Raw genomic sequence first — 15,713 nt, forward strand, 5'->3', positions numbered from 1 at the left:
AGCACGTTTACAGCTGTGTAGCAGCAGAACTTCAAAGTCATAATGTGCAATATTTCATACATGCAAGGATCGCTGCTCTCACTCTCTCACACACGTATGGGCGTGGTAGTGGGGGGAATAGTGGACCTGACTACCCAGGGCCCCGTCTAGGGAGAGGGCCCTTTGAAATCCCACCAATTTTTTTATTTTTATTTTTTTTGTAGCCTACTTCGAATTAATTGGCTCCTCCAATTGATGTCAATGTCATTATTTATTTCAAAATATATTGATAACCCCCCCGAAATGGTTTAGTCCGCCCATAGACGGCAGCCGGCAGCAAACAAGTAGCGCAGTGAGTCCAGAGCCTGATCATGCTGCGCAAAAAGGCCATCGGGCTTTCAAAAAAAGAAAGACAGGAAGGAAAAAGAAAGGAGGCAGAATGAGGGGAAGCAACTGATGACTGCTTTCTTTTTAAAAGGTGAACTGAGTTTGCTTGTTATGAAACTACATCTAATTAAAGTTAACATAGTCAACTCCAGACAGCTGCTGCTAATGCAGGGCTCGAAATTGCGACCATTTTGGTCGCATATAGTGCTAATTTGTGTACAGTCATTACTAGGGAAACCGTAATATTTCAGCGCTCCTAAAGCGCCCCCTTGTGACAGAGAATAAATTTTTATTTTCAATAAATTTTTTCAGCTTTTTATGGTCAAATTATTGCAATTATCGATCCATGTGTAAATGTGAAAGAAGTTAATGTGCCTTTTAAAAATCTAAACAATTAAGTAATACTAATATAAGAAATGATATACTTGATTTATCCCTTTTAATGGTATAAAGGTTGAAATGCCATTGTGTTAGATATTTTGTGTCTGTATACATCTGCAAGATGTCTGTTAAAGATCTCGTCTGGCAGACGTCTGTATGATGTCAGTTTTACACACATTCTGAATCGCAAACATCTTAAAGATGTCTAATAGAAGTCTATTTCACATCTGATAGGAAACGTCTTGTAGATGTCTTGCAGATGTGAATGCAGACGTCAAATAGACATCTCCGAGATGTACGTGTGCTAATCAAAATCGGCCATTAAGAATCAAGATCGGTGCATAACTAAAAAGTGAATGGGTGCTCCTACATTTTTTGGGATGCTCCTAACTTTTTGAAGTTGGGAGCACCAGTGCTACCAAGTAAAAAAGTTAATTTCGAGCCCTGTAATGTATGTATGCTAATGTTAAATCTTTAGCTTAGTTTGTCAACCAGGCTGCTTGTTGCTGTAAGTAAATTATGGGCCAGGCCAGCTAATGTTTCTGAGGGTACAGTTGTCTCGTGTTCTCCTGTTCAAAAATAAATGTTTTTAAATCAAAACTTGCATCAGTATCATGGATCAAAATGTCAGTACACAAACCCGATGTAGCCTACGGTTTAAAGGTATTTGAGCACAAGTAGGCCAAATGCATCAATTTGGTGGTGAATGAAAGAACCAGTCATTATTATTATCTGATTTGATTATAGATTAAAACACTATTTGTGCATGTTTATATTCAAATAATTAAAATAAAAATGTGTAGGGGGCCCACTGACATTGAGAGGGTACAGGGCCCAGAATTGGGTGCTACGCCCCTGCTCACACGCTTTGTCATTAAAAAAGCTACAGCGTAAAAAACGTTGGGTTATTTATTTAACCCAGTGGTTGAGTTAAAAAATATTTGGTGCCTTGTTGGGTTATTTTAAACCTTTATTGGGTTATTTATTTAACAACTCAACCAGTTGGGTTAAAATTTGTCATTTTTAACGGTCTTTCTTCTGTTTTATCAAATTGCCGTGTCGTGTTTTTTATATCCGTTTCACCTGGACTAATTATTAATTATTGATGATACAAGCGTGCGCTTCATAGCCGATCTATATGCGAATAAAAACGCTTTCTCTACCTCCGTGTTCATCTCTACAGTTGTTTTGGAGGAAATGATACACACATTAGAGATATTCCGCCGTCATTCTAGTCTTTAGGACCCAGCGGAGACATCAAACCGAGTCGCGTCCAGTCTTGGTTAAGCTATGTTGTCTTAAAAAACACTGTACTTTCGCTAGGAAACTATATAGTAACATCTAAACGCTAATATAGACACATATATGTGCTACATTTTATTCAGGAAGTTGCTGGTTTTCCCAAGGAGTACGGAATCGTAGCCGCTAGATGGCGCTAAATGAATCGCAAAGTTATTTTTTGTAGACCAGGGGTCACCAATCCTGGTCCTGGAGGGCCGGTGTCCCTGCAGGGTTTTGCTCCAACTCGCCTTAACTCACCTGCCTGGGTGTTTCAAGTATACCTAGTAAGAGCTTGGTTAGCTTGTTCAGGTGTGTTTGATTAGGGTTGGAGCTAAAACCTGCAGGACACCGGCCCTCCAGGAACAAGCTTGGTGACCCCTGCTGTAGACTGTAGCTTAGTCATGAAGAAGTCAATCTTGAACCTGGAAAGAGCAGGGCAGAAGCTTGCTAAATCATCTTTTATCGGAAGAGGATTGGAGATCCCGCTTTGGAGATGGTGCTTTAACAATTCTGCCAGCTATCCGTTCTTTACTGCCATACAGATGGCAGATGGTTCGGCCCTCATACCAGGAGGCAAAACAAGAATTGGTTGATTTGCGACCTCTAGGTGCATTATTTATGACAATAAATGTTGGATATTATTTAATTCATGTGTGTATACTTGTATTTCGTTCAGTACTAAGAGGAGCAGGAGCAACAGAGACAGAACCCTCTTGTCCTGCTCCTTGGGGATGAACTAAACTGCTCTCAGGGGTTTGTTATTAGCTGCATTTCCATGGTCGGGTCAGTGCGAGCCAGGGCTTTCATCAGGCCAGGCTGGGCTAATCGCCCGGGAGGTTGAGCAGTGAGGCCGAAATCATGTCGCGTTTCCACTGTCGGGCTAGTAGCTTGCAGCGCGTCACGCAAACCCCGCCCCCAGAACATCCTCCCAATCAAACGTCACACAACACGCCCACTTCAGCGGGAATCAGGCAGGTTAAGCACATCATCACGAAACTATTGACAACCAAAACAAACAAATGACATGTTACTGTACAGCAGTACATTGTATGTCTATACGCACAGGCCTGTGTGTTCTCATTCATCATATTCATTTACTGGCCGACCGACTGTTGGCATCGAACATCGAGTGGTCTTGCCAGTGCAGGGAGCGCACTATCCATAATATAACACCACAGAAATTCTCAGTTAAAAAGTCGTTAGAAAATGTATTCACACATTTAGATAGACTCTGTCAAACATTCAGCCCGAATGCTCCGGATAGACCTGAAACATTAATTTTTCCCCATAGGCTTTATGACACTTAATAGGTGATTCCCCTTTATTTGAGGAAATTTTGCATAATATATCTTGAGTAAAGGAAAGGTTATTTCAGCACATTAGGGCAAGTAATAAAATATAGCAGCAAAAGCTCAGCAGCTTTTCACTAATAAAGCTCTTCATGTATTTAAGAAAAAAAAAAGATAGCCTGGCCTACAGAAAAAAGGTAGGCTAGATTCTGCTTTCACTCACCCAAAAAATGCTCTGTTTGCATGATTTGATTAATATTATCGTCTCCAAATACATAATAAATAATATTTCAAACCTTCTCCGGTGTTTATTGTTTTTAGAAAATATCTAAAATCTTTTTTTTTCTGAGAGGCATGAGCTTAAATAAAAAAAAAATTAAATTAAAGTTTAATGTGGCTTTAAATGGTTTGATTTATGTATGGTATATATCTAAATTGGTTTAGCTTTTGTTAGTTTTACATTAATTTATTCATTCAATGTGATTTTATTATATCCAATATTTGTAATGCTTTAAATCATTTCGATATAGCTTCGGCTATTTCATCAAGATATGACACTATTGTTTTGAGTCTGCAAAAGTGGACACGAAATTTGCAAATTTTAAGTCTTTCTGTTGTATTCGTATGGTGTATTATCTCCAAAATAAATATCAAAAAGAAAAAAGCTGCGCGGCATCAACAGAGCTGTAAAGGGAGCGCTCCTTTGCTCAGTCTCACACACACATGCAGGCATCTAAACGCGCACAAACACACCTTTTAAGCTTAACAAAAACTCTCGAAAACCTTTACTGGCTCCTGTGTCTTTAATATGGTGTAATGATTATTATGCGTTAATGAAACATCAAGGCAGATGCAGCAAAGAAAAGTCACTTATAAATGAAAACTACTTTATTATTTTATGCAACAGCTTTACATTTAAAAGGGAAACATAAGGGCGATCATAAGCAAAAAGACCCTAGTCTATAAGGCTAGATGTTTTCTTTCCCTTATTTATTTATTTGATTGGTGCATGTACTCGTGTGCGATCGGAAGACTGTGTCCGCACTCAGCTTCTCCTTTCACTCCGCCCTGAAGCCCCGGCTGGCCCTCTTTGCCCCAAGGTATTCGGCGGGCTGAAAAAGGCCGGCCACTGGCCCCAAGAAAGCCCCGATTTGGCCCGATTAGGCCCCGGAAGTGACAGTGGAAACTCAACTGGCCTTGGCTCTCCCTGGCTCGCTCGCTTTAGGCACAATAGTGGAAATGCGGCTTTTGTAGGAGGAGTGGTACTAAATACATAGATTTAAATAAAGCTTTGCTAATGTTTGCTGTGTTTTTTATTTACATATAAATATGACTACTACTACTACTACTATAATAATAATTTATTATTATATAGTGGTTAAGCCACTTTTTGGCAAAATAACCCAACAAATTTGTTATTTTATTAACCCAAATTGTTAGGTTAACCTTAACAACCCAAATGGATTGGGTTAAAATAACCCAACAGAAGGTCGGTGCCAAAATGACCCACCATTGGGTTACCTGTTGGGGTATTATTAACCCAACTGTTTTAAGTGAGTATGGGCCCTATCATAAACCCGGCGCAGTGTGGCGCAAGGCGTGGTGCAGTAGTCTTTTGGTAGTTTCAGCTTGGCGCAAGAGTGGTTTTGAGGCGTTGCGCTACGCTGTTTAAATAGCAAATGCATTAGCGCTCATTTGTGCACCCATAGGCGTTCTGCTCTAAAAAGGAAGGCGTTCTGAGGAGGACCACTGGCGCGTCGCTATTTTGAGAAACTATAATAGATTTTTCATTAGGCCAAAACAAACCCGGTCTAAACTCCAGCGGAGAGTTGCGCCTCGCTTACACACTGCTTAATACACACAAGAGAACAATAGGCAAATATCTTTACATATGAAAAAAATTTATATTAAGGAAATATATAGGATACAATAAGAATAGATATAGGATATAAATATAAAGGATTAAAATATTACAAAACATATTATTTTCTAGCCTACATAAATATGAAAAATCACTGTTTTTATGTCTTCTTCATCTCGGGAGGCTTTTTCAGTTCATTCATAACAATTTGCTTTTGTATAATGTTATTATTATTAGCAGTATTATTTATTATATCCATATTTATATTTGTTTTATTAAAAACAAGCTTAGATTTGTCCACCTGTCAGGTTTTAGACCATATGGGGCACAGCATGTGTTTTAGGATATAACTCAGGTTTTTGAGCACACTTCATTATTATTGTTCATTTATTCATTTGCTGGAAATCAGAACTGAATTTAGAAATAGTTTTGAAACAAATATTTGCGCTTAACAAACAAAAGTATTTATTTATAGGCTAATTGATGTCTGTGCGTAAAGGCTTCCCAATCCAAGAGCGAAAGTGAAAGTGATCCATTATCTCTCATTCTCACGCAGTAGATGCTCTGTTTAACAGTTTTCTGTTAAAAAACTGTAACTGTTTGCTAACGTAATGCGCATTTTTTCCACTTACTCTTACTTTGCGTCCTGTAAATAGCGAATGCGCTCTTGGCGTGACGCAGCTGACTCTTAAAGGGAATGGGAGATGAGACTCTGATTGGTTTATTCTCAAAACACACCTATAACTCATTAAGAAAATAAACTCAACCCTTTTAGACCATGCGCCACGGCGCAAAGCAGATTTCCCGTCCTTAAATTAGCAAACACGCGTCCTGACACGCCCTGAAAGCGTTTGCGCCCTGCGTTTTGCGCTCTGCGCATGGACCGTCAAAATAGAGCCCTTTGACTCTATGCTTAGTGTTTGGCCGGTGGCGTGCAGGACTTGTAGTTATTTCTAAGCCATTCTTACATTCTATTCCAGAGTGAATATTGAGAGTAGCGGTGAACAATATAGTGAGCGTGTCACATGCTGTCATTGTTTAGAAACGAGCCAATGTGAATATAAAAGCAACTACAGCTCAATAAAGCACGTTAGGCGGGGTATCGCTATTGACTGATGTTTTGTTGTTAAACTAAATATAAATCTACATCATCGATGCTGTAAAAGGTCCTCATGAAACTGAAAATAGTCACATTAATCTTTCACCAGGAGATTTCAGTGGCTGAACAACACTTCTGTGCATTTAACCCATTCATAACAACCTAATCTTCATCAGCTCTGCGTGACTGAAATAGTTTTAAAACAGAAAATTACCTGTCTAAAAGAAATACTTCAGCCATAGTGTCGTCCTTCCACCAGCGTACAAAACTCTCTCCAATGCTGATTCAGGAGTTTCACAAGTTTTGATTCAGCATTTGTTTTTAGCGCTGTCACTCGTGTCCACATGAGCGGGACTTGCAGGAACTGGCGGATCTGTGTGAACGGCTTCATATGTTCGACTCTACATTCGCTGACAGACAGTTTGGGCTACTTATCAGAATTATGGGAAACGTTGGCATGACAAATTTTAATTTCACGAACATTTTTTTGTCTTATGCCTTACCCACAATATAAAAACACATATAAACACATTTAGATCCTTTACTGTAATCATTACTATTAGAATATGAAAACTTTCAACCAGCACAACAAAAAATGTCTCTGAAGACAATCACCTACTGCACCTTTAAGTTTTTAGATCGTAAATATTTAGTGCATTCACATTAATGCAAGCACTTTTTTAATTGGCAATAAATAATTTATATATTTATTTTAGCTGCATTTAAAAAACTGCATACATTTAAATTTAAACACATTGTTGAGTTTTAAAGTGTTATAAATATGTCATGTTAACAAATGCTCTTGTTTCCAGGCTATTGCAAATCATCAACAACAATCACACACACTTTCAACATATTAAACAATGGGGGAGAATATACAGTACTCATGAATGATACGGGTGCAGGCATACAAATGTGGTTTCTCCAAAATACATCTGAACTTCTGCAGTGTGATTTCCTCAAATCAACAGGTTTGTCTCTTCCAACATCAATACCAATGTTATACTCATATACAGGTGAAATCTGAATTATTATCCGTCCTGAATTATTAGCCTCCTGTATGTTTTTTAACACATTTTTAACACATTTCTACACATGACAGTTTTAATAACTCATTAGTAATAACTGATTTATTTTCTCTTTGTCATGATGACAGTAAATAATATTAGACTAGATATTCTTCAAGACACTAGTATTCAGCTTAAAGTGACATGTAAAGGCTTCACTAGGGTAATTAGGGTAAAGTTAGGGTAATTAGGCAAGTCATTGTATAACAGTGGTTTGTTCTGGAGACAATCCAACAATAATATTGCTAAGGAGGCTAACAATATTGAGCTTAAAATGGCTTTAAAACAATTAAAAACTGCTTTTATTCTCGCCAAAATAAAACAAATCAGACTTTCTCCAGAAGAAAAAATATTACAGGAAATACTGTGAAAAAAACCCAGAATCTGTTCAACATCATTTGGGAATTATTTGAAGAAGAAGAAAGACTTTTTGCATTGTCTGAAATGAACACAGCAGGCAGGCTAATACCAATCATGAAAACACAATCATCATGCATGTGCTTTGCAATTTGATCTACACTGATCATCTTGGTATCTTGTAAAGTCTAGAAGGGATACAGCTGTGGATACTTGGCATGTACGCGTCAAAATAGCACAATTTTTGTGCCACTGTACAACAATTACTATTTTATGTTAATCTGACGTGTAGGGTTGATGCTGGATTTAGGGATAGACGTTAATAAAACACAATGTAACAAACAATTTAATAAATAATTTAAATAATTCTCATTAACTTCCAGCCAGAGCTGAATCCCTTCTAGCAACAACCTCAGGATACACATGCTAGTGTTTTTATTGCCGTAAAACACTGATTGCCATGAAAACCCAATGTGCATCTAATTAATAATATAAATAATTCTCATTACCTTCCAACCAGACCTGTATCCCTTCTAGCAACTACCTCAAAATAAACATGCAAGGGCTTTTCTTGCTGTAAAACACCTAAAACACACTAAATATTGCCATAAAAAACTCTGAGTTTATTCTATTTTAAAATGCTCTAATCTATCTATCTATCTATCTATCTATCTATCTATCTATCTATCTATCTATCTATCTATCTATCTATCTATCTATCTATCTATCTATCTATCTATCTATCTATCTATCTATCGTCCTTTAAGCAGAGTAATGAGTTCTAGAGAAAGTACATATCAGCATAAAACCTTTGAATATTTTAGCCCAGTTGTGTTTAGTAAATGCAGTAATAATTTCAGCTCTTCTATTGCGTAGGATTCACATCAAACTTAACCTCATGTATAACCACCCAAACCACTGGCAACCCAAATACCACCACCGAAAGTCTTACAACCACCCAAACCACTGGCAACCCAAATACCACCACCGAAAGTCTTACAACCACCCAAACCACTGGCAACCCAAATACCACCACCGAAAGTCTTACAACCACCCAAACCACTGGCAACCCAAATACCACCACCGAAAGTCTTACAACCACCCAAACCACTGGCAACCCAAATACCACCACCGAAAGTCTTACAACCACCCAAACAACTGGCAACCCAAACAGCACCTGCACTAACAAAGCATGCACATTTAAAGGTAAGGTTTTGCCCTTGTCTATAAACCAGTTGATTGTAATAAGAGAAAGCAGAGCAATACTTATGAATTATGAATAAAAATGTAATTAATTCAAGATGTTCGAAAGTTGACATTTTACTTGCTCATAAATCCCGGGATAGTCTGCTCGTTTGCATACATTGTCAGTGAAATAAAGACTAAATCTATGCACAGTTAATTATTTGGATGTAAAGCAACAGAAATAATCTAAAAATAATTACGGCGAGAACAAAAAAAAAAAAGTTACGTCATACGTCATTTTATTCTGTTACAGTTTTTCTCAGACGCTTTGGTGCATTTCTCACAACACTATTTACATTTGCTCAACAGTTAATGCAAACTGCAAAACAATTAGTGCAAACTGCAAAACATAGCTGATAACCTGCAAAAGCGCATCGCTTGCTCAAAATGGATAGTTCATTCCTCAAAAGCAAGTATTGATGTCAATCAAAGTGTCAGTGTCATCAAAATGAAAAGTCCTGACAGCATTGTTTATGAACAAGATAGTTACAGTTTTTCTCGATTGCTTGGATGTAGTTGTCAACTGAAACTCCACATTTTCAGAACAGTTAACACACAGGCCTAAACTGCGGCACTCATGGGCAAAATGACACATTTTGCTTGCAAAAGGCACATATCGTGTCAAAACATTTACCACATGCAACAAAAGCTAGTTTTACCTTCAAACAACACAACTTGCAAACAAGTATATGAGCTCTTTCAATTAATCATTACACAATGGACAACAAAATACAAAATGCAGAACTCAAAATGCACCACCATTGCTTGCCATTGTAGCATATAGCCAATGGCATTTGTTGTCTCTATTTGGGCTGTCAAATTCGCCTTTTTGCAAAGAATTGGATCAAGAATAAGATGTGCTTTGATTGAATATATATTGAATTCATGACATTTTTCAAACTGTGGCTGAAAACTGAAATACTGTAAATAAAAAAACAGACAAAAGTGAAAAAAAATACTGTAAATATTAGAGAAAACACATGTAAACTAATATACAGTCAAATCTATTGGGAGTATAGGACATAGCCATATTGACCTCCTCCATCCATGCTGGCACAGAACAACACAGAGCTTCCATCGTTTATATAAGGTTTGCAGAATGATGGCTAATTGAAGACTTGTGTGAAGGAGTGTCAAACCGGTGCTTCAGTGATTTCATACTGATGTTGGTAGTTTCTAATAGTTAGGAACAGATGGATTCTGTTTGGTTACCAAAACTAAAACAATGGAGTTTGGACTGCTTGAATGACATCTGTGTTAACTGTTTGGAAAAATGGTTGGGAAAATGTGTCAACCCAACGAGAAAGAGTTTACACATTTGCAAGACCGGTCCTCTGCTCTGCTGGGATAGTGATAATGAAAATGAAGAGGAACCTAGTTTCTTTAACCAGGTCAAAGCAAACTAGAAAAACTGTAAATGACTTAGTCATGTTTTCATTATGACACTTTACTCTGTACAATTTTTCAATGCTAAAAAAGTCAGATTATGGTGACACTTCCTGAAAATGCTCAAGACAGCACTGTATACTATTTGCACAGCCATTTGAAAACTACAGTAAAGTCAGACATCACTGCATTTAGTGAGGTATCTAAGTACAAGACACTGAATATGTGTGTTTCACATTTTTACTGCACATGCTCTTTACAATCCTAATTTATTCACAGCATTGTGCAAAAGAATAAACACACCCTTATTTACAACAAACATAAGCTTCCTTTAGGTAGAGCTGTGCACAACTGTAAACTATACTGCAGTACATATTGGACCTGAGTCTACAACATACACAGCTCTGTAAATTATTCATCAAATTGTTCAATTTTAAAGACATTTTCAGGAAAATAAAGAATAAATTGTTTTTTATAAAGTTTGCTTGGCCGATTTTGACATCAAGTTCAACATTTTTGTCTGTAATGACTCAAGTATTTAAATAAGGACTGTTAGTTTTATATTGAATGACTATTCAGCATTTACATGTTTAGTTAATTTTGACTGACATGACATAAGCAGATGATAATGTTATAAACAGCAGAGAGTTGTATGAAAGCAGTTGATGCATGTACGAAAGCATTTGCAATTTGTTGAAAGGAATGAGAAACTGCTACTAGGATGTGCACAAATGACTAATTGTTTTGAGAAATGCATTACTGTTGTGCAAATGTAAATAGTGTAGTGAGAAATGCACCAAAGCCACTGAGAAAAACTGTAATCATATAAAGTGAATGTGTCTTCACAAGACTTGGATTTAATTGCTTAATCCATGAGAATTTATTTTTTTGGAAAATGTAAAATATCCTTTTACGGTGTGAGAAACTCCCACAAGTGATTCAGCATGTGAGTGACCATCAAAATAACTCAAAACGTGAATAGCAAACATTTGCACAACATTTTGTGAATCACCGTATGATTACGGAAATAACCTCAGACTCTTATATCAAGCTAATCAAGCCTGTAGCCAGCCTGGTGGAAGAGCTGCTTTTTTTTTCTTTTCAAGAGTTCATTCACTCAGTAGCTGATGATTGATAATAAAACATGTTTAGCATGCTGTCCCGGGAGAGAGCCAGAATATCCTCGAGCCCGGGGCTCCCTCCTGTTTGAAGGGCGAGAGGGGAGTTTAAGCTCAGGTAGATCTCCAGAACTCCCCTGCTTGTGAGCGTGGTGTATGTCTTTGGACAGTGGGAGGAAACTGGAAACCTGGGGAAAACCCACAAGAACCCAGCGAGAACATGCAAATCAGATTGGTGAGGGCCTGAACCAGTGGCGATCTTGCTGTGAGGCAACAGTGCTAACTACTGGGCCGCCGTGCCGCCCTATCAGAGAAGAGGAGGAGTAAAGGTCGAAGTGGGGATTTTTTAGGATGAAGATGACTGAAGTAGAAAACTGATTGGTGCAACATACAGAGCTGATGCAGTACCAGCCATGCTTAATCATGAGCACATGATCCTTTTTGAAATTAGTATTTCTAAATAAACTGCACAAAGAGTCGTTTTTTTTTGCAGTTATTTGCCTCATTTCTATTTTCTCACTTTTTGGTCATCATAACCACACTCTTTGATGTACCAAAAAATGTTTCCCAAAGATTTAGAATAAAGAAATATGAATAATAAATGAACTAAATAAATAAATAAATAAAATGAAAAATTATATATATATATATATAGTTCTGTCTGGTTCTCAAATCTGATTGGCTGAAAGTTGTGCGATGTTCTGCAATAGCAGAACTCCTACAGCCTCTTTACCTTTTGTGTATTACTCCGCCCACATAGAGCCAGCAAAAAGCAGACACTTTAGATCTACAGTTTAAAAGATGCTTTTAACTGTTTTAACCGCTGTTTAACTGTAAGCTTATGATTAGAATCCAAGGCGGAAGAAAGTAGTTCCTCATACAAAAGGTTTTTTGAGACTCCCCATGTTTGGTTTTGTTTTATATACACAATTATGCTGTCAAACTGTTGTATAAACGCAATATCACACGAGTAGCAGTGCGATTTGGCTGTTATCTGTAGTGCCGATATACGTATGATATTGCTCATATATATATATATATATATATATATATATATATATATATATATATATATATATATATATATATATACATACATACATACATACATACATACAATTTATTTATTTATTTATTTTAAATACATGTTTTATAAATCATATCCCTGATATGGTTGACCAGGCTGGTTTTAGAGGGGTTTTGGCCTTTTCCAGGCTGGTTTCCAGCCATTTCCAGCCTGGTCTTAGCTGGTCAGGCTGGAAAATGACCAGCTAAATCCAGCTAAAACCAGCAGGACCAGCCTGGTTTAAGCTGGACATAGCTGGTTTTGGCTGGGCTCCCAGCCTGGCTAGGCTGGTCAAGCTGGTTTTAGCTGGTCATCTCCCAGCCTGACCAGCTAAGACCAGGCTGGAAATGGCTGGAAAGCAGCCTGGAAATGGCCAAAACCCCTCTAAAACCAGCCTGGTCAACCAGCTAAAACCAGCCAACCAGCTTAGGCTGGTTTAAGCTGGATTTTTCAGCAGGGATATTCACAATTACAACACAAACAACATGCAGAAATAAAAATACATAGCAACCTGCAAGGCATTTGCCGTGGGTCATCTCGATCACTTAACACAGAAGCATAAACCAGGCTATACACTCTCAAGTTTAGACTGTGGGGGAAACCAGCAAACATGCAAACTCCACACAGAAACGCCAACTGACCCAGCTGGGATTCGAACCAGCAACCTTCTGTCTGTGAGGTGACAGTGCTAACCACTGTGCCACCGTGTCGGCTCTACATAAAATATAATTAGAAATAAATCATAGTAAATTGTCATTTGCTAGACAACAATAGATTGGCCAACACATTCAATTTTCCTCAGTCACAATTTGGCCATTTGAATAATAAACAATCAAGTGAAGTTTATTTATAAACCAATTTTGAGAGGATCCCTGCTGAATAATCCAGCTTAAACCAGCCTAGGCTGGTTGGCTGGTTTTAGCTGGTCAACCAGGCTGGTTTTAGAGGGGTTTTGGCCACTTCCAGGTTGGTTTCCAGCCATTTCCAGCCTGGTCTTAGCTGGTCAGGCTGGGAGATGACCAGCTAAAACCAGCTTGACCAGCCTAGCCAGGCTGGGAGCCCAGCCAAAACCAGCTATGTCCAGCTTAAACCAGGCTGGTCAAGCTGGTTTTAGCTGGATTTAGCTGGTCATTTTCCAGCCTGACCAGCTAAGACCAGGCTGGAAATGGCTGGAAACCAGCCTGGAAGTGGCCAAAACCCCTCTAAAACCAGCCTGGTCGACCAGCTAAAACCAGCCAACCAGCCTAGGCTGGTTTAAGCTGGATTTTTTAGCAGGGGATCAAATGCTTATGATTGCTCATGGCTGATCCAGGATCAGCTCAGGATTGATTCATCAATCAGATGATTCCTAACTCGCTATAAATAACCAGAGATTTCTTATCTCAGTATCTTCGTCTTGAAGAATCCTCCCTTCCACCTCTATTCCTCCCTCATTTTAGTTGGGTGACAGGCAGCCCAGTGATGAACACTGTTGCCTCACAGAAAGAACGTCTCTGGTTAAAGTTGGAGTTTGCTCGTTCTCCCCATGCTCACGTGGGTTTTCCCTGGGTTCTTCAGTTTCCACCCACAGTCCAAAAAACACACAACCTAAGTAAAATGAACATACCAAATTGGCATAGTCGAGCTCTTAGCAAGCCATATAGTTGTTCTGCTTGACACAGAAAGGAAGTTTTTCTTCAACACTGGATTTAGGACAACAATTACAAACATACAACAACGACACAATAACAACACTTATCAAGACAACAACATAAGTTAAAAGTTTAAAAACCAAATTAGCCCCATACACAATACTGCAAATCATTCTTGGTAACCACCTCATTCACTACAAACATTGATTTTGTCTCCAAGCACTGCAAACAAGAGAGAGCCACGGGCTAGAGGATCTCATAAGCTCAGAGCTCTCTCACGGGACAGCATGCCAAACACGCTTTATTATCAATCATCAGCTAAGTGTAAACTCTTGAAAACATAACAATAATGATAATGATAATAATAATAATAATTATTATTTTAATAATAATAATAATAACAATATTAATAATAATAATGATAATGATGATAATGGTAATAATAATAATAGTAATGATAATGATAATAGTTATAATAATAATAATGATAATGATAATGATAGTAATAATAATAATAATAATAATAATAATAATAGTAATAATAATGATAATAATAATAACAAAAATGATAATAATAGTAATAATAATAATGATAATGATAATAATAATAATAATAACAATAATAATAAGAATAATAATAATAAGAATAACAATAATAATGATAATAATAATAATAGTAATGATAATAATAATAGTAATAATAATACTACTAATAATAATGATAATAATAATAATAATAATAATAGTAATGATAATGATAATAATAGTAACAATAATAATATTAATAATGATAATGATAATAATAATAATAGTAATGATTATAATAATAATAATAATAATAATGATAATAATAATAATAATAATAATAATAATAATAATAATAATAATTATAATAATAATAATGATAATAATAATAATAATAATAATAATAATAATAATGATAACAATAATAATGATACTAATAATAATAATAATTATAATAATAATAAAAATAATAATGATAATAATAATAATAATAATAATAATAATAATAGTAATGATAATGATAATAATAGTAACAATAATAATATTAATAATGATAATGATAATAATAATAATAGTAATGATTATAATAATAATAATAATAATAATGATAATAATAATAATAATAATAATAATAATAATAATTATAATAATAATAATGATAATAATAATAATAATAATAATAATAATAATGATAACAATAATAATGATACTAATAATAATAATAATTATAATAATAATAAAAATAATAATGATAATAATAATAATAATAGTAATGATGATGATAATAATAATAGTATTAATAATAGTAATAATAATTATAATAATAATTATAATAATAATGCAGAATTTCTTTATTTTTTCTAGCCTCTCTTATAAATTGAAAATTCATAGATAACAACAACAACAATCTAATCAGTATTAACTTTAACTTTACTATGGGCTGCTTTTGGTGCTTCACACCTTTTTATGGGTCATTTTTTTTCTTTTAAAAATAAGGTCCAAGATTAAAAAATAAATAAATCAACAACAACTGAATAACAA

The 15,713-nt window shown here is 36.0% G+C and overlaps 1 protein-coding gene across 3 annotated transcripts in view; it reads left to right on the forward strand.

Moving 5' to 3' along the window:
• The window catches only part of LOC101883444 (uncharacterized), a 108,150-nt gene that overhangs the window by 74,955 nt on the left and 17,482 nt on the right, over positions 1-15,713 (forward strand). For all 3 annotated transcript variants that reach the window (XM_073927965.1, XM_073927964.1, XM_068214491.2), the window contains 2 exons: positions 7,090-7,248; positions 8,578-8,907. In XM_073927965.1, coding sequence (XP_073784066.1) covers positions 7,090-7,248; positions 8,578-8,907 — 489 coding nt within the window. The remainder of the gene's footprint in view (positions 1-7,089; positions 7,249-8,577; positions 8,908-15,713) is intronic.

The sequence above is a fragment of the Danio rerio genome, chromosome 17, assembly GCF_049306965.1.
Source record: "Danio rerio strain Tuebingen ecotype United States chromosome 17, GRCz12tu, whole genome shotgun sequence".
Lineage (NCBI taxonomy): Eukaryota > Metazoa > Chordata > Actinopteri > Cypriniformes > Danionidae > Danio > Danio rerio.